The following is a 20,643-nucleotide window of genomic DNA, read 5'->3' as shown; positions in this document are numbered from 1 at the left end:
CAAGTTGATCTAAGATCTCCCTAACTTGCTTTTTAGGTTCCTGCTTAACTGGATACTATCGGTGAGCAGTTAGTTGATTTTTTTACTGAATTTTATGGGGGGGAGAGTCCTCATCCCATCCCACATGATTTTTATATAATGCTGGAGCCTGGGCAACAGCCCATTTTCTGGCATAGGTGTATTTTTTATGAATAGGAATATTATTAGAGAAGGCTGGCATAATGATCTCTTCGCCATGTGGGCACTCCCTGACAAATTCAGGTGGCCAGTCTTTTTCAGCTAGAAGGATGTCATAACCTTTAGATAATTTTTCTCAAAAGAGTGCTTTTATCTTTCTAGTTATATCCCCTCTATTCGGAGTGTTACTTCATATAACGTATGAGGTACACTAACCCTGGTGTTGGCAGTTTCAACCTGAATGTATTCATTCAGATCCACTGTCTCCAGATGATCTTTCAGGATCCTGCGAGCTATGGTGACCTCTGCTGAGCTGTCCAGCATTGTGTGGGCCACTCCCCGTTCTTGTGTTGTGTCCTCAAGATTCTCGGCATGTCTGATTTTTAGACTTGCTACCTTCTTTTTGGAGAATTGGGTTTTCTTATTTTTCTGAACGTCCTGATCATCTTTGAACTTCACGCGTTCTTCCTTGTGTTCTGATCGTGATCTTCTTTCAGATTTCTGCGAAAAAGTCTGAAGGGTACGAGAGGATCATGTATCAGTATCTCGATATCTATCAGGTTTTTTTATATTATCCCTATTTCTAAGGTTATATCTCTTTTCAGAGTGCTCCTTTTGAGGAGATCTGCCTCTGGACTGAGAGCGCTTCTCTTTAGGTAGGGACTGTCTACTATTTTCCCATTTCTTTTTAGGAGTAGTTAGATTGTTTTTGATAAAAACTTTTTCAGGATTTTCTGTTAGGCAGGCTTTACAGGTTTCCCTCTCAAACTATCTCTTCCTAGTTCTTCATAGGATTTTTCAATAATTCTGGCAAGTTTATACGGTTGCTCAGTAATATCAAGTTCTTTTAATTTCTGGCGGATTGCCAAGGATGCTGCTTCACTTTTAATGTTAGCTAATAAGATATCTGAGACCTGTTTGAAATCTTTCAGTAATTTCATACCAAGATTCAAAGCTGGTTCTGGCCCGTATTCCTTTTGAATCTGTCTCAGAACGTCTAGTATTACCGCCATAGACTGGACAACATGTGTTTTTGTGTAGATTGAAGCAAAAAATGTACCCCAAGTGTCACAGTCCTCCACGTGTGGTGCAATCCCCATTGGTAAACAGATTGTTAGAATCCTGTGTTTTTAATAAGGTGTACTATCGGGAAATTCTGCCTCTATTTGTGTAATTTTCTGGGCTAACCAGAATGGAATTTGTTCCCTTTTTGCCGGTAATTTACCAATGACTGATTGTATATGCTGTGGTGTGATTTTGTTTGTGTTCCCCTGATGAGTGGTGTGTTGTGAAATTCTAATAGCAGGTTGGACCGTTAAGGTCCGCATGACATATTGTACCAATTGTCTATGTATTTTAATTAATTGTTTTAGCTGAGCTAACAGTTCTACATCTGGCATTCTTTCAATGTTAGGATGTGGTGTATAGCTGGCTAGTACCGGCCATGTTGCTCCTGGTCTACCTAGTGGACTGAGCCTGATAATGTGATTTTGATGTTGTAGGGCGCCTTTAAACCAGAGCTGATGCTCTTGGTAAGTTAGTGGGGGGAACGTCGTTTACAACGCAACTTTTAGCACGCAGTGCTATTACAACGCGGTTTTTAAATCGCATTCTATTACAACGCATGATCTGGGGGCGCTCAAGGATAGGGAATACTTTTAATTTACTTTCCAACACCTTCCCTAGTGTCAACGGGGACTGGTGTTGGAATAGTAAATTAAAATATTCACTATCCAACACCCCTTTCTGTTATGCGTTGTAAAAGAATGCGGTATAAAAACCGCGTTGTTACAGCATGCGTGCTAAAAGCATGCGTTGTAACAACATACATCCGTTAGTGGATTTCAACATCCTCGAAGGGAATGTATTCCGCTGGATGTTCCTCCATTTTATAGAAGTGGAATGCATGTGTTGTTGGATTTGCTTGTGGAAAGACAATTCATGAATAGAATACTTCTGTCTGCCTATATTCGTGTGCCTCTATGAGGAATATAACCGTACCACCTCTCGGTGATAGTCCATTTTCTATAAGCTTTATAGCTATGGCTTTCCTTACGTTTTCCGGGATGATTATAGCATCCGGGTCATTTTCATAAACCCTGTGGTGTCTAAACCTGGTTGATGAGTTCCAGATCCACCGGCTTCGGTGTTGTCGTTATTCAACTTTGTTTAATGAAAGTTTGCAGAGCAAGTTTCGAGGAATAAAGATAAGGTGCACAATATTTTTAACACTGTATCCTTCAACGTTGAACAAAACAAAAACTAATACATACGATTTTTCATCCTACTCAGTTATGGCAAATATTTTATCCTTTGACCCACTCCAGATGTCTATTGGAGTTTTTATGGGAAAAAGGGTCTCTGTGAAAAGCACGACTGAGTTACTCTAGTATCTAGTGTTAAATTAGTGCCTTACCAAACGTTGGGCACCATGTAATGTAGTTCCTATATTCCCAATAGGCTCTGCGCATTGGAATAGTATATCCTATAGATTAGTCGTAGGATGAGGTCGACTAGGTCTCTATCAAATATACTAGACTTAATTGTGTGTGCCAGCTTGCTCAGAGGTCACTAGAAATGTTCTCGAATTCACAAGAAGGGATTAGTCTCTGACAACCGCATAAACATGACACCTTTGTTTTCCCAAGATAAAACGTATCTTCAGAGTTGTGGAAACTATAGATAGATATTTCACTCAGTCAATTGTGCATGCTTCGTTTCACTAGAGGTGCAGAGAAAGTAGAAAGACGGGCATTTTCAATGAAAGGATTTATTGAACAGTCTTTTTTCTCAAGCATAAGAAATTAACTGCTACAATTGTAAAACTGTTTATGAAATATAATGCATACAGTATAAAGAGTAGGATAAAATAATACTGTAAGAGCATTGTATGGTTCCTAAACCATAGATAAATACATACATAAATAACATAGGCTAAAAGTACTCAACTGGTGCTTCTAAAATACACCTACCCCGGAGTACCTAACCTAAGCTTAGTAAGAGGGATGAAGTAAGTGAGGTGTAGCATAAATGTAGTATTATTTTGCCAAGATTCTGCCCAAGATTTCTCTAAGGGTCTAATCAGCTCCGTATCTCAGTTAAGAATGGAGAAGGTCGGTCTCGGGACTCGATTTCCCAACAACCCGCAAGGGTAGCTTGGAAACACAGGAGCTGGATTTCTCGGCAGGAGAAAAGACAGCGTCTCTCTCAGTGCGTCTGCTGGAGGGTCCGCTTCTTTCGGCACTTGCTGTAGCAGGGCGCGTCGGGCAAGTAGATAGTCGAACTGCTCCAAACCACTGTGTGTTTGCTTGGGCGAGTGTGGGCACATTTATACTGTGAAGGTGCCGAGTTTGACGTAAAGGTGGACATAATAATGTCATTAAAGACTCTCGGTTCTTTGAAAACTAGTGGAAGTAGCCCTGCCGTATTTGGACTGCATGAGCTATGCCTAAATATGGTTATGATTTCTATGCCTATATAAGGATATGGTGATTTATACCTATATAAGGGCATGAATCAGGAAAATTACAATAGTGTCCTAAAATGGTTCGCAACAGGACAAATACTTGCAAATGGTCTAACCACTGTCAATTAATTGGGCTAGCATTCTGAACCATTTTTTTTGTTTGCCCTCCGTGCCTTTCTAGACAGAGGGCCTGACTTAGGGTGTAGCAGACAGAGTAAAGGTAGACATGTTGGTGAACGACTTTATGTCTGCAACTCTCCCTTTCCTCTGCCTGTCAAATTTAGAGTTGTCCACCAGCCATGTGGACATCACTGTACATTGGCAGGAATGGCTGTTGTGGCAACTCCTGTCAGTGCATGAAAAGTTTGACAAACAGTTCCGTCAAACATGGCCAATGGCCATCAATCCTTTCGAACGTTTTTTTATTTTTCAAAAACAAATACCCACAGAGGGAGTTTGTTTTTGAAACATAAACAAAACGAATGACCTCAACACCATGGGGATTTCCTCCCACAGTGTGGGGGTAATTTTTCTTTTTATGGGCAGGCTTGAAAGCGCAGCTGTCGCTGAACAATTATGTGATAACAGGAGAGAGGGGTTTTTGCTTTATCACATGTTGGGAGCTAGGCGTACATGGATTGCTATACTGCTACTTTTGCTTTTTGTGTAATCCATAGTGCTGTCAGCAAGGGGACATGTTAGGGACTGGTACCCAGGGTGACTGGGGGTTAAAACACCAAGGGCAACAGCAGGATCAGCAAGTACACCAATCTCCTCCAGGGTCGGCAGAACAGGTAAAATATGAACCCTGCCCTGGTGACAACAACCTAACCTAAACCCCGTACAAATCAAAAACGTTAAACACCTGCCCATGTGACACATGAGCTACAAAAGAAATATTATTGTTTGAAAAGGGGCGGTTGGGCACAAGCTTCGTGTGAGAGTCAAAAGTTTGGTGAAGGTGTAGCGTGCCACGGAGGTATCACCTAGTCGAACATTAGGTGTGACAGCAAATGTTTAGAAAAAAGCGTTCCCTTTATCTTGGGAGCGACCCTATGGGCGCTGCTCTGTTGGATCGACACTGCGATCTATCTCAAGTTGCAAACCATGTTGAACAAATAATTGTCAAAGTCTTCAAATAATAAAGTTCATCAATTTCGAATTTTAATGTGATTTAATTCATCAATTCCCAATGTTGAAATTTACATCGTGAAGTTTATCAAGCTTGTGAATCCATATGTATTTATAAAGCTTTTCCCAATGCATTTCGTACCCATGACAGGTACTTCCTCAGGGGAATCTGTTGGATTAATATATTTAAATGAGGGTCCATCATTATATCAAACAATTTACAGATATAGCATTCTATTGGCATGCAGTACTTTTGAAAAACATTACGATAGGTGCAAAAATTTCTTCTGAAAAACTGGCTCAACAACTATTAACGGCACATTAATTAAAGTAAGGTCTGAAGAAGATTAAACATTGTATGACCCACAGCGTAATGTTCTTGAGTGCATGGTTAAGCCAATTTACCATGGCCTGTATTCCAAACGTGAGTGATCGCTCTAAAATACCTCTCAGTAGCAAGCATAACCTGTTGTTAAACCCAAATTAGTTACGGTGTTGTAAGCTTACCGCTAATTCATGTGTACGCCCATAGTAACCACGAGATGCAGGGTTGAATGTACGCGGGACCAACCCGTCGATCTTAATGAAGTATTGTGTAAGCGTTGTGCTCTAAAAAGTGATGACGTACTTAAGCGTAAGTGAAAAATGAGTTCGGCCATATTGGAACAGGATGATCTTCATGAATGAACTACCCTACTACGTTGTGAAATGTAATTGTGTTAAGATATCGAGTGGAATATAACATGTACAAAGGTTAAAAATAGTGAAAAACTTAAACCTTATTATTCAAACAAAAACAGATCCAGTGAAGAATTACATTAAATGAAATTAATGTTGAGCGTAAATAAAGTTGTGAAGAGTTTACACCCTTCAATAAGCTAATGTTCGTGTATAACATTGTCCATAGGTAACACGAGAGTTCCAAGCGGTCATTGAGCCCAAAAGGGTTTAAAGAGTCCAATTTGTAAATCCATTGATTTTCTTTCTGTAAGATGCTTCTGTTTACGTCCTGATTCCCAATGTTGATGATTGTTTCCAATACCATGAATTTTAATTGTGATATGTTGTGTCTTTTCTCATTAAAGTGTACAGCAATGGCCGATTTTTCATTCCTGGTTCTTATATTGCTTTTGTGTTCTGTTAAACGTGTCTTGATCTTCCTGGTGGTTTTGCCCACGTATACCAGTCCACATGGGCACTTAAGGAGATATATGAGATTCATGGAATCGCAGGTTGCCGTTACTTTGAGAGGTATGGGATTGCCTTGTCGTGAAGGTGCCGAGTTTGACTTAAAGGTGGATATAATAATGTCATTAAAGACTCTCAGTTCTTTGAAAACTAGTGGAAGTAGCCCTGCCGTATTTGGACAGCATGGGCTATATCTAAATATGGTTATGATTTCTATGCCTATATAAGGATATGGTGATTTATACCTATATAAGGGCATGAATAAGGAAAATTACAATAGTGTCCTAAAATGGTTCGCAACAGGACAAATACTTGCAAATGGTCTAACCAGTGTCAATTAATTGGGCTAGCATTCTGAACCATTTTTTTTGTTTGCCCACCGTGCCTTTCTAGACAGAGGGCCTGACTTAGGGTGTAGCAGACAGAGTAAAGGTAGACATGTTGGTGGATGACTTTATGTCTGCAACTCTCCCTTTACTCTGCCTGTCAAATTTAGAGTTGTCCACCAGCCATGTGGACATCACTGTACATTGGCAGGAATTGCTGTTGTGGCAACTCCTGTCAGTGCATGAAAAGTTTGACAAACAGTTCCGTCAAACATGGCCAATGGCCATCAATCCTTTCGAACGTTTTTTTATTTTTCAAAAACAAATACCCACAGAGGGAGTTTGTTTTTGAAACATAAAAAAAACGAATCACCTCAACACCATGGGCGTTTCCTCCCACAGTGTGGGGGTAATTTTTCTTTTTATGGGCAGGCTTGAAAGCGCAGCTGTCGCTGAACAATTATGTGATAACAGGAGAGAGGGGTTTTTGCTTTATCACATGTTGGGAGCTAGGCGTACATGGATTGCTATACTGCTACTTTTGCTTTTTGTGTAATCCATAGTGCTGTCAGCAAGGGGACATGTTAGGGACTGGTACCCAGGGTGACTGGGGGTTAAAACACCAAGGGCAACAGCAGGATCAGCAAGTACACCAATCTCCTCCAGGGTCAGCAGAACAGGTAAAATATGAACCCTGCCCTGGTGACAACAACCTAACCTAAACCCCGTGCAAATCAAAAACGTTAAACACCTGCCCATGTGACACATGATCTACAAACACATGCACCCCCAAGAACTGGACAGCGCCAACAATTATTTTTTACAGTCCCTCACAGTGACAGACAATAAAAACAAATCATCCAACCGTCTACTCTTATTAGGGTGGACTGTTGGTCGGCTTACCTCCAACGCTTACTTCATTGGGCAATCCCTGTGTGTTTTACACCAAGAGAGAAAATGTTACTTCTTCCGCATTTAATTTGGGGCCGGCCTTACTCAAAATCGGACAGGCAGACTTTGTGCGTGGTGGACAGGATACTGAGTCACAGTTGCAACAAAGTGTCTGTCCGCTGAACTCTAAATCAGCCCCAGAGACCCACCTAACGCAAATCTACACTGACCCTGTTCCTCATGGAACAGTCCATCCCGAGAATGAGTCATCTCACCTATTCACCCTGGGGACCACTGCTTTTTTAGTTGGGAAATTTGAAACTCACCCCCATCACAGTCTCACTGACTTAGCTACACCCCTGCCTCCAGAAGGCAATGTCTGATCATGCGGTCCCCGCAGCAGGGGACCAGGAGGTACTGTCTAGTCACTTGGCTCGTGATCCCTACTCCAGTCCCTGTTTACGCTGCAAGGGGGGCCAGCTCACTCAGAGCCAGCATCGGATTGGTAACACGGGCATTCGGGCAATGCCCGAGGGGCTGGTGTCCAAGTTCTGCTGTGGGCTGCTTTTTTTTTAGCAGTCTGGGGGGCCATTTGGGCGCTGTGTCTATTGTTCGAAATCAGGCTCAACCAGTGGGTGTCTGAGTAGCCTTTCTAGAGGCAGGTGGGCGATCATTACCTCCGTTTAGCAACAGGCAAAGGTGTCACTTTCTTTCTCTCTTGAGCCGGCCCATTAATGTCTGCACATACTGAGCGGGGGCAGGGGTCCTGAGTAGAAGTGGCCTCACTTGTTTCACCAGTGTAAACTAACGCATGCGTTTTTTTACCCCCATCCTAAAGTTTTTTTATAAGATTACGCCAAAGCAGTGATTTGAGGATAATTATGCAAATGTGGCCCGATTTTTTTTTGGCGGGCCAGGGCCGATTTTTAATCCCAATCCAACCCTGCTCAGAACACTCTGTTTTATCATGATTTTTACAAATGGGCAGTGAGGTCTCTGCTGCACAAGTTCAGAGGGATTGAGTCATTTTAATTTCACATTCAAAGAAGTTTTGCATCAAAGGGAAACCTGGACAGCCACCACCCTGTGCTGTAAAATGGCAACTGCTAACAATTGATACAGACAAAAGTTTTGTAAAGGATTTCCCTGAGTACTAAGTATATCTTAGTATTTATACAATAAAGTTACAATTCAAAATAAAGTTCCATAACATCCAATCTGTGACCGTAGTTTTTTTATTTCAGTATTTCTTCAGATTTCTTTACGAAGACTTGTCAAACATAGATCCTCATTTAAAAAAATACAGCCAACACGAGTGTTTCGTCAATGGAAATTCTCCAAATGACTTCATCAGGGCTTAACCTCATCGCTGCGGCGGTAATTTTCGCGCTACGCAGCTTTTTTCAAAAAGCCGCGTTAGATGACGAGCTCAGCTCGTCATCCGCACACGCCCCCCGTGGCTGATGACGAGCTGAGCTCATCATTAGCATTGAAGGGGTTAAGCAACTAGTTCCTTAAAGGACTTCTTATTGTTATTGATGGTCCACAGAGCTCATGTATAAATAATCCTGTATCAAAAACCTTTTTCGTAATCCAAATTCAGTTAGCAGCCATATAGGTCTGGTGGCTAGATCATATAGCATCTCTTATTGGCTGTAAATTCCCTCTATTTACTTGGAACAGCAGCTCCCAGCAAAGGTTTTTGATACAGGATTATTTTTACATGAGCTCTGTGGACCTTCAATAACAATAAGAAGTCCTTTAAGGAACTTAGTTGTTTAAGCCCTGATGAAGTCATTTGGAGAATTTCCATTGACGAAACACGCGTGTTGGCTGTATTTTTCTTTTTTAATGTTATCACTTGGTCTCTCGGCGCCCCCTGCAGTCCCCGTTCTTGGTAACATGCACGTGCAGGTCCCAATGGAGGCTGTCTGGCCTCTCGGACCCAGGCACCCCCTACTGTCACCGGCTCTCGTCGCATGGGCTGACACCCTCGGCAGGGTCTGCCTTACTCGGTCTCTCGCCGTGAAATGATGTGGAGTTAGATGTACATTGTTATATCTAAGAGCACGCGCTGTAATCCCATGGGAACTGCCGACCGCGCGCAGGGAAATTGCCGTTCCCAAGGGCCACGACATCTGGTACAGCTTTATATAAACACCCCCGCCCCCTCCCCAGACCAGCTTCCTCTGCCGCCGCCTTCTAAATGGCAATCCATTTTTTTCCTTCCATTCCATCGAAAACAGAAGACGGGAGAAGGGATTTTCCACTCTGTTGTAGACGGCCATAAACAGTGCTCTATATTTAACCCCCGTGACACCCAGGTCGCACAATCTACATGACAAGGGTTGTATTTCTAGTTAGTGCTGTTTCCGCTGATAGCGCAGCGCCATAAATAAAACACACACTTGTTCACACCTGTACTGCATATTACATTACCTCAGGTAACAAGAGAATGCCATTCTGAGACGCGTTACGTGTGCCCCTGTGCTGGCAGCATGCCAATCACACATGTGCACTCTGGTTGTGTAGATAACATGGCAGGCGCCCCCGCGCTGCACGGGGAGCAAAATGTGTGTGGAGATTCGCGTAATCATCAAAATAGTACCTGATGTGGAACCCAGTGCACCGTTTATTAATAGACAGTCGCCTCTATGTACCATGGTAACCAGTACAACAAGCGGCGGTCCAGACAAACACAGCTCGAAGGACTGTGGGTGGCAATGCTCGTTTGTTTTGACCAAGAACTGTGTGAGGGTGCAACTCAAAATATGACTGAAAGCGTTTCGTTTGTTCTGTGGTGCGTTTTATATTATGGTTGACGTTTTTTCGAGCACGGTTTGTCAGTCGCTAAAGGCATCGCGCTGATATGAACGAAAGATACACTCGTTGGGCTCAGCACACACATTGGCTTTGTAAGCGCGGAGTAGATAAATAGGTCAGTGTCGAAAACACGTGAAATTCAATAGGGGCCGATCACAGCCGTGGTGTCCAGGCCGGGCTCATCGTTGCCCGGGGACCGAAGCCCAAGTGTGCGTGAAAATAGAAGGGCACCTCCAGTGTTCTCACCGATGGGAACCCTTCCGCCCTGGCACACCTGGAGGCGTAGGATTGACAGCGGTACTGCCAGTACAGTAAAACAAGACCCTACCGCTCAAGGGGGTTGAGAATGGGCTAAGGAGCCCCTCTCAACCCCGTAGGTAGGGGCTTGTTTTAGGCTACCGGCAGTACGGCTGCCACTTTCACGCCTCCCGTTGTGCCCATAGGTACAGAGCCTCCTCCCAGGGTCCTACTCGTAACTCCCTCCCTCCCTCAGCCGGCACAGCCCATCTCTGATATCTGACGGCAGAAGCGCATCTCCCAGAACCGCCTACGCCTGGGCGTGGAACTGTTCACTTCGCCAGGTTGGGTTACGGTCTACGCATCGGAATCTGGCTCCTGTGACGGGGGTAAAACTGCGACCTCCCGATGCAGAGTGCTGCGCCCATACCTGCAACTCATGCCAATATCTGGAAGTAGAGACCCCTCCTTCCTGCACCCGTCTCCTGCTCCCACCTGTAGCAGTGGCTAGAGATAATTGAATGTATATACTGCCCCAGACGAGTCATTGAAATTAAAAAAAGGATTGTTCTGCCAGGGGGTGCTACTTTCTTCCTTCTGGTTAGCGCCTCTTCTCAGTTCTAGCGCTTGCATCATGTACGGAGGTAGGACGGATCCTCCCAGAAGAGAGCCTTGGTTCCCCCCTCCTGCCTCTGCTCGTGGTGGAAGGACATGGGGCACGCTCCTTCTTCCAAATTGGCACCTGTAGCTCATGAAAAGAGGCAGGTTGATAACTCCTCAAAAAACGCCCCCGTATCCACAATGGTACATTCCGTTAGCGATATACTTTGTAACTGTCCCCTCTCTGAGCCTGCAGCTGGTACCTGTGGCCAGTACCCTTTTTGGCTCTGCCCCTCCTAGGGCCACAGATACCTAGATCGAGACCCGAGCCTTCTCACAAAACAGCCTCGCTAGCCACGCCACAGAGGCACACGACTCTGTCATCTGGAGGGAGAGGTACCCCTCCGAGTGCATGTGCGAGTGTCTGGAAATAAAGCCCCTCGGGTAGGACTGTGGGTGGGCACCGGTTAAGCGTGACTGGGGGTACAGGTGCCCCCTCCCGCAGATTGTAACTGGGACATGCCCCGTGTCTGGTGGTAGGAACCCCCCCAAGCTACCTCTGATACCTGCTGATCGAGCCGGGAAGAAAGGCTGCCCCCCGCCCCCTCGCTGTTCTCTGCCAGTGGAGGAGGGGGCGCGGCAGTGGGCGGAGGATGAGCCGCCGGGAGATAGAGATGAACAGATTGCTCTCGCTGGAGAGGGCTGCATCTGCTTCAGAGGGATGCTGGTAACTATGGATGGAGGGAAAGCGCCTCTTTGACGTCAGGGATGATGATTGCTTTTTCATCCGGGTCCCCTCTCCCCCCTCTCCTTGTGTGGTTTATTCGCTGCTCATAAACATTAGGGGCTTGCACGAGCCGTAATTCCCACAATAGGAGGTATTTGGGGTTCCAGGCCGGGTTCGCCGGCGGCTCTCCGGGCCGGGCTCGGCTCTCCCCCACCTGTGGCTGGTCCATGAAGTACGAGTTTTTGGAGCCGGAGTTGGAGAGCCGCTGAGCCAGCAGCATGCCCAGGGCAGATGGCTCTCTAGTGGCGCCGGGATGGAGATCGCCTTGGTGACTCTGGAAACCAGGGGCGCTGCCGGCCCGGCGCGGGGTGCGGGAGATCGCGATGATGCCATGGCAGGTAGGGCACCCGGGAGGATGGACCTGCTGCAGATCCCCACGGCACCATCTTGGCTGAACGTGTACAGCAAAGACGAGGAAGACGGTGGGATCTGCCAGCAGCAGCAGACCCAGGGGACTGGAGGAGGGTGCGACGGGGGCGGTGGTGCTGCCGCTGCTTGCGGTGTGGGCGACTGCCTGAGAGTTAGCGAGAGGACCATGAACCATCCTGGCAGCCAGAATGCCATCGAGACCGTCATCCGCCTGGAGGAGGAGGACTCTCATGCCCACCTGCACCACCACCCCGATGAGGAGGACCACCGCTTCGACATGGGCATCATGGAGCACGAGAGCAGCCAGAGGGTCATCATTAACATCGCCGGCCTGAGGTTCGAGACCCAGCTCTCCACCCTCAACCAGTTCCCCGACACGCTGCTGGGCGACCCGGAGAAGAGGATGCGCTACTTCGACCCCCTGCGGAACGAGTACTTCTTCGACCGGAACCGGCCCAGCTTCGACGGCATCCTCTACTTCTACCAGTCGGGGGGTAAGATTCGGAGACCCGTCAACGTCTCCATCGACGTCTTCGCCGACGAGATCCGCTTCTATGAGCTAGGCGAGGAGGCGATGGAGCGCTTCCGGGAGGACGAGGGCTTCTTGAAGGAGGAGGAGAAGCCGCTGCCCCAGAACGAGTTCCAGCGACAGGTGTGGCTGATCTTCGAGTACCCCGAGAGCTCCAGCTCGGCCCGGGGCATTGCCATCGTCTCCGTGCTGGTCATCCTCATCTCCATCATCACCTTCTGCCTGGAGACTCTGCCCGAGTTCCGGGACGAGAGCGAGCAGCCCCAGTCCCTCAAGGGCCAGAACGGCACGCAGGTGCCAGCCGGGCTGCCCAGCAGCCTGACAGACCCCTTCTTCATCATCGAGACCACGTGCGTCATCTGGTTCACCTTCGAGCTGCTGGTGCGCTTCTTCGCCTGCCCCAGCAAGTCCGACTTCTCCAAGAACATCATGAACATCATAGACATTGTGGCCATCTTCCCCTACTTCATCACCCTGGGCACGGAGCTGGCCGAGCAGCAGGGCAACAACGGGCAGCAGGCCATGTCCCTGGCCATCCTCCGGGTCATCCGGCTGGTGCGGGTCTTCCGGATCTTTAAGCTCTCCCGCCACTCCAAGGGGCTGCAGATCCTGGGGCAGACGCTGAAGGCCAGCATGCGGGAGCTGGGGCTGCTCATCTTCTTCCTCTTCATCGGGGTCATCCTCTTCTCCAGCGCCGTCTACTTCGCAGAGGCCGACGACCCCCAGTCGCACTTCTCCAGCATCCCGGACGCCTTCTGGTGGGCGGTGGTGACAATGACCACGGTGGGCTACGGGGACATGAGGCCCGTGACGGTGGGGGGCAAGATCGTGGGCTCGCTGTGCGCCATCGCCGGTGTGCTGACCATCGCCCTGCCCGTGCCCGTCATCGTCTCCAACTTCAACTACTTCTACCACCGGGAGACGGACCACGAGGAGCAGGTGATCCTGAAGGACGAGGGCAGCAGCGGGCAGGGCAGCGGCGGCGGCGGCGAGGAGCTCAAGAAGAGCCCGAGCCGAGCCTCCCTCAACAAGTCCGGCCTGCACGCCGACCCCACGGAGGGCATCAACAACGGCACGGGCTCCCTGGAGAAGACCAACCTCAAGGCCAAGAGCACCGTGGACCTCCGCAAGTCCCTGTACGCCCTGTGCCTGGACACCAGCAGGGAGACCGACTTGTAGGGGCTTTCGAGCGAACACGACGGAAGGGAGCGGACAAGGCCGACCAAACAAACTTAAAAAAAACTATAGGGACAGGGCCCTCTATAGGTAGCAGTTGCACAGTATTTTCTGTTGAACACGTTTTTGTACCACTTCTGCCAGTATTGGGGTCATGCATATATTTTCTAAGCCCAGAAGTCCAGGAGTGATCCGATTTTATTCCATGACATAAAGATCATTTATTTATTTTTTAAAATAAACGGGTGAACAACTCTGCAGCAGGTGTCTGCACGCAGAAACATTTTGAGCTGGCGAGAAGGAAATCACTTTTATTTAACCGAAGACAAGTTTTAGTGTGAAGAGAATATTTTCGTGGAGGCTGAATGGATTTTTTGTACTGTAGTTCGAACGTATTTTTTCAAACGCCACACACACACGCACAGGCACGTATGTAAATGTATGCATACACGTGTAAATATACAAATAATATGTATATATGCACACCACTGCCCACGTAGAAACACACACATACACGCACATAACAAAAGGGACTTTTTTTGTAAAAAAAAAACTTCTTCAGTAAAGCACTAAAATGACTAGCAAACATCGAATAAACTATTTTTAGACTTTACACAAAATCGTGAACGAACATACATGGTTTATCTAGTACGTGTAGTGAATTTGGTGCTTTTGAATCTAGCAGGAAAAGTTTTTTTCTGAAAAATACACGTTATTGTACGTTTATATATGTGAGCCTTAATTTATTAAATATTGTAGCTATATTTCCTTACGAAGATATTTTATTAAAGCGCTGAATAGTCCACCTTTTCTAACAGTTCAACGCTCTTCTTTCTTTAAAAACACACACCTGGAACAATTGGGTCTTATTTTCTAGTGAAGGATTGTTTTTTTTTCTAATGACCTTTTTTTGTAGTCCACTCTTGGTTTCTGTTGCAGACTAGGACATTGCTACACAGTCCAGTCTAAAGTTGGGAATTAAATTGAAAGGAAAGAGTGGTTAGAGGCCATTAGATGGAATTAGCTTTTTTAACATGCTGCAATGAGGACTGCACTGCTCCTGGGTGCTCACATTTACCCCACATAACCTAAGCATCTTCTGTTGTGGGCCTGGATTGTTTTGATGCAGTCTTAAAATGGACGGCGCCCTGCTTCCCTTCCTCTCTCTGATTTTTGTCACCGCTGCATGGCACTGAGGATGTAAACAACACCTGCCCCACCAGTAAATGAAAAGAGGGATCGCTCCAAAGTTTGGAAATGCAGAAAGGACTCTAGATGGTGATTGCTTGGCACCAGAAGTGTTTGGTGGTCTGCGCGATCCACAGTCGGATGTACACCTTTGGAACAACACCTGTTGAGCTGCTGGAGGACATCCAAGCCTTTTCCACTTTGTGCTCCTGCGCCGCCTGGCTAGCTGGCCTTCTTCCGGTGGAGAATGCATCAAGAGGAATCTACCTGGCAGCATCTGAGGTTTGTGCTTTTCAAGTTGTCATACGTTTAGACTGATAGTTATCCACCAAAGCAAAGATGCTGTTTTCAGAAGTAACTGAATAGTGTTTTGTAAACCGAGTAAAAGTGAGTGACTATTTCGAAGTGGGATTCATTGAAGGTTGTGGGTGGCTGAAACATTGCACCGTAGAGCGCTATGAGACACTTGTCCACATCTTAATGTCACATGTCCTGACGCTCAGCAGTTTGGCAGGCCAATTACATTTTGTTTATAATGTAGCATCAATCACATCCATCGTATTGTTTATGTTGAAACACCTAAGAACTGCAGCAGATCCTGAAGCTGGATGGAGCTGTCTGAAATCTGCCAAGGCCTCCTAGCCCACAGAGATTCTATCCTGAGGTAAACCACCTCCAATCCTTCAGTTGCGAGTCCATCACTAGATTTGCTGCCTGCAATCCTCCTGCCTGCTATTCCAGAATAAAGGATCTTTGCTTGCATCATTAGAATACACACGCAAATTCACATTTTAGTCTGAAATTTCAGAAATGCACCCACAGTTCTGAAATCTGGGAGAGGGGGTATTCCCATTTCACAGAATAGTGGTACATTGGCTCAATTAAGACACCTTCCCCCTTGAATACTGCCGAAGAGAAATGCCCCAGTCTCCATAGCTTGATACACACCTTTTTTAAAGTTGCATTATTTTGTAGTTAATCGAGACTGAAAATGTATAAAACACGTAATCAGATAAACGTCACGCACCCTCACATTTTTACTAATTGTCGAGCAAAACACCTACCAAAACTCATGAAATAAAATCAAAAGCATCGACATTTCCAGGCTTATTAACGTTAGGGGCTTTAATAAAATAGGACAGAGCCATAGATTTGACCTTAATGTGCTAGCATGCATTAACACGGGTATTCGCAAATTATGTTTATTACATTAAAGTCTGCCCTATTGGCTTTGCCAAGGCTGAGTAAAAGGTAAAAGAAGCATTGGTTATGCTAATAGGTCTTGCTTATAAATTAAAAAAGCCTCTTAGGTTATTTATGGTTTTAGGCAATCAGTAAGCCATTTCACATACTTCCTGTCCCTCATTTTTGCACTCAAGCATCTATTCTTGAACCCACTGACTAGTTCTTGAATTCCCCCACTTGCATAACCTCAATATAGCATGTCAGCTCAATGACATGTGCAAAATAAATTACAAAAATAAAGAAAACATGCAGCTGCATAACTATGGCCGGTAAATGCTTGCAATAGAAAAAAACTCAACATAACAGTGGGATGCTTTTTTGCAATGGTGTTATTCATTGTGTATCATTGTTTTTAAGCTCCAACATGGCCCTCATATTTTCCATAATACGATGGCGGCCTTGGAATGGTAAATACATTTACACTATGGACAATACCATTTCACGATGGTGGCCTGGCTTAGAGGCAGTTGCAGCCGGGATATAGTGTACTGTAGAGGAAATGTATGGTGAGTTAGCGGCCTTTAACTCTCTACGGAGTGGTAGCATACTCTAGAAAACAAAGATAAGGGAAGGAGAGAAATATAGGGGAAGGAAAGGGCCTATTCAAGGAGAAACTGGCAAACTAAACAATAGTCCTATCAGCCCTGGCACTGAAGCTCACTCATTTTCAGACAGAAGTACTCATTTGATAAGACAAATGCTGTCACTTATAGAGCAAAAGAGCCAATGGCTGAAGAGGGCAGACTCACTGGACCCTGCAGGACACACTCATGGATGGAAGCAGAGTGTAAATTGCAATCATACAAACCAATGACAGAAGAGGCAAGAAGAGGGGAAGAGAGTGAGAAATAGTTCATTATTTTGAATTTTTATTTTATCCAAGTTTTGCTAATGAACTAAGTCTGCCAGGACTTCCAAATTTATTTTAGACGGAATTATTATAGTGCAAATAGCAAATATTCTACCTCTAGGGTTTGTCAAAGGGTCTGTTTGTCACAGACTAAAAATGTAATATATGAGGTATCATATAACAAAATACCTACCTGCAGGTTTTAACATGGCACAACATTCTCTCAAAGAACTAGTAGCTTTAAGGTATTAGTTTCATAATATATAAAACAACCTACATCCTTTTATGTATTTCATAATAATTCAGGCCTACTATCTTTTTTGTACATTTTCACAATAAACAGATCAGACCTATGGCATCATAAATAACTTTACCCAATGAACCTAGTTAACCCAATGAACAAATAGCCCGTATAATTTACTTGTCACTATAACCAATTCAGACTCTAGAGTATAAAGCATAAGTTAACCCACAAGACAACCATCTGGTAGACCATATTAAAATTACACAAATATACAAAATTGCAGTTGTCAATGTAATACCGCCTAAAACGGCTGAACAGGGATTATCATAGTGCATATCTTGTATCCCCATGGTTTGTTTGAGTGGGTCACCAACAGAACAACTCTTACCTACTACGGTAAACTATGAGAGTCCATTTTGACAAAATACCTGCCTACTGGCTTTAGCGCAGTGTAATTACAATTCACCCGTAAGATCCTATGTCTCTAACACGTTTTTACTCTAGTTCTTCATATACAGACCAAACCTATACCTGTGGAATCTGACAGAACGTTTGTCAAAGAACCAAAAAGGTCGATAGCTTTTAGCAGTGAATATAAGCAGGCTACCAATCACGTCTATGGTTATAAAAGATTTTACTTTTTTATAAAATTACATTTGGCATCACAAATACAGTCCCTCTTGAAAGGTTTGTACAAGAATCATCACAGTGAAAACCTTCTTCCCCTGCAGTGTGTCAGAGTTGCAGGGCCATCACCATAGCGCTTGCCTACTACAGCAACTTATTAAATTGTATGCAATATTATAACTATCTACAGCCTGTAACACTATGTGATAACAAGTCACTGTAAAAGGTCAGTTTGTTTTAACAAGTGGTTTTCACAATAAAAAAGCCAGGCACACTGCCTTTGTCATAACTTTTCATTAACAACATATAAGGCCAATGGTATCGGATATAACTTTTACCCATTTACCAATCAGGGCTAGAGGCTTTATCATTAGTTTATCACAGTACTAACTCAGGGCTACAGTACTAGTCATAAGCTTTCCTACGAGGCAAACATAAGTCATATATTTACAGATGTATGCAAGATTACTGTTGACAAACCAAAAAACAATCTGTTCTAAGACAGATTTACACAGTGCACATTTTTTTATTCCCTCTGGTTATCAGAGTGGGTAACTTACACAAAACACTTACATACTACATTAATCTATCAGGTTTCGTGCAACAAAATACCTCTTTGCAGACTTTAATAACTAGTAATGAGAATCCACCCTAAAATGTCTATTGATTTTAACAAATGCTTTTCACAATAAATATATCAGGCATAATGCCTTTATCATAGTTCTTCAGATAAATAGATTAGGCCTACGACCTTGACTATTGGCTAGCCATCATAATCAACATTGTCTTGCTGTATTAAGCATACGCTTTTGCAACAAGTTAAGAAGTGCAATGCAAGAACTGTTTTTCAGTGGAAGTATACAATTTCGGCTGAAGTGAATGCTGTACTAAAGTGAATCAACATGTGGGCAGAGCCTAAACCCCTTTCTCAGTAGTGCTTATGAAAGCTCGTTTTCTGATGATCACATAGGTCTGAGGACAACTGTACTGTCAAGCCGGTCCTACGAATGACTGCTTTCTGTATACAATTCAGATATGTGGTAATATCCTAGACACTGTGGTAACTGAGTGTATCTTTCAGATGTAAAATGGTCCCTCACGCATTCCAGGGGTGATAGAATGATGCACCCAATAGCCAATAGTATGAGGTAATACTGAAATACTCCCCCGGGTGAAGCCAAAGGCCACTTCTCATATACTTTGAAGAACTAATTACAATATGTCTAAAACAAGGCTAAGCAGTGGAACCAGACATAACAATACTTCTTAGTAGAGAGATTGAACCTAAATCAGCTGTCCTTTGCTCACTCTCATTGTTGCCTTCCCTGGCGTGGGAGGCCTCGCACATTCTCTCTTCACTCAGGTGAAGATGTGATGAGCGTTTGACAGCCAGCACAGAGGTCATGTTCACAGATTCACCAGTACTGGGAGTGACTTCTAGGAAGTCAATGATTCAGACCTCCTACTATGGACGTGCCTGTATATTCACCCCTCACACACACACACACACAAATACACACACACACACATATATATATATATATATATATATATATAGATATATAGATATATACATAGATAGACAGACAGATAGATAGATATATAGATAGATAGATAGATAGACAGACAGACAGACAGATAGATAGATAGATAGATAGATAGATAGATAGATAGATAGATAGATAGATAGATAGATAGATAGATAGATAGATAGATAGATAGATAGATAGATAGATAGATAGATAGATAGATGGATGTCCATGGATCACAACTTTAGTCCATGCAGCCCAGACAGTGTGTGTACTTAAGCCCATACATTTTACATAAACAGAGGCCTTCTGTATGAAGATTTAAAATAACTTTTATGATCTTGCAGCCCCGTAAAGAAGGGACTTCCACAAGTAGGCACTTTATGCTGACCACTGTCAATGCATGTACACAGTTGGGAACAGCCTTCGAAACAGCAGAACCCTCCATTCTGGAAATTGTATTTATTATATATATCTCTTTAGGAGGGTTTTAAAGAGTCACGACCCGCCGAAAGTGACTCCATGGCACTTAATTTGAAACCCGAGGCACAGACAGAAGCAGCAATGCACACCCACTTTACTCATCTGACACCTCTGGTGCCCTCTCTTGCTGTACGCTTTGGACAAGTGAAACGGGATCTTCGTCTTCCGAACACGGGCTTTTGTCGCGCATAACTTTCATTTTGTTCTGACTGCCGCTCAATGAACGTCAAAGCCTTTGGCAGATCCCAGCTCAGCATCTCTGCAAACAAATCTCCTAATCCCTTCCCTCCGCATTACAGCCCTGTGGGAGGAATGCGAGGGATGGGAGGCCTTGGCTGCTGCCATCTCATGAGCATGCCTGCCAGAAAAATGGCGGATGAAGAGCGGGGGCGGCGGGACTCTGAGGAGTTCTCTGCCATCCACTCCCCCTCTCGCTCCCACGACACTCCAAAGGAGACAGCACCTGCTGCGCATTCCTTCAAAGGATGCCACTGTACATGGCGGCGCGAGGCTGTTAGCCTGACTTGAACATTGCATGGGCGTGGGACAGCGCCTGACTTCGCCATGGTGACAGCTCGCTATGTTGCTACTCACGCACAAGAAAAAGTGCCTGTGCAATGTTGGTATGATGCTAAATATGGGCCTGATGAATCACAGGTTTTTACCCATCTGTGTCTATCGGGAAATGCGTTGATACACAAGGGCCTGTGATCTTTGTTCACAATGTGGGGTTGCTAAGCCTTCTTTTAGCATTTGAAACACAACTGTTTTGGTCTT

The 20,643-nt window shown here is 44.8% G+C and overlaps 1 protein-coding gene across 1 annotated transcript in view; it reads left to right on the top strand.

Annotated features, from left to right (window-relative positions):
- Positions 1–11,728: 11,728 nt before the first annotated feature.
- LOC147751648 (potassium voltage-gated channel subfamily A member 5-like) overlaps positions 11,729–20,643 on the top strand; it is a 487,740-nt gene continuing 478,825 nt past the window's right edge. Inside the window, exon 1 of the mRNA XM_086921249.1 lies at positions 11,729–15,170. Within this exon, the coding sequence (XP_086777375.1) occupies positions 11,880–13,703 (1,824 nt within the window). The 5' untranslated portion in view covers positions 11,729–11,879 and the 3' untranslated portion in view covers positions 13,704–15,170. The remainder of the gene's footprint in view (positions 15,171–20,643) is intronic.

Source organism: Lissotriton vulgaris, chromosome 1_1, assembly GCF_964263255.1.
Source record: "Lissotriton vulgaris chromosome 1_1, aLisVul1.2, whole genome shotgun sequence".
NCBI lineage: Eukaryota > Metazoa > Chordata > Amphibia > Caudata > Salamandridae > Lissotriton > Lissotriton vulgaris.
Note: the sequence above shows the minus strand (reverse complement) of the source record. Positions and strands in the feature narration are given on the sequence as shown.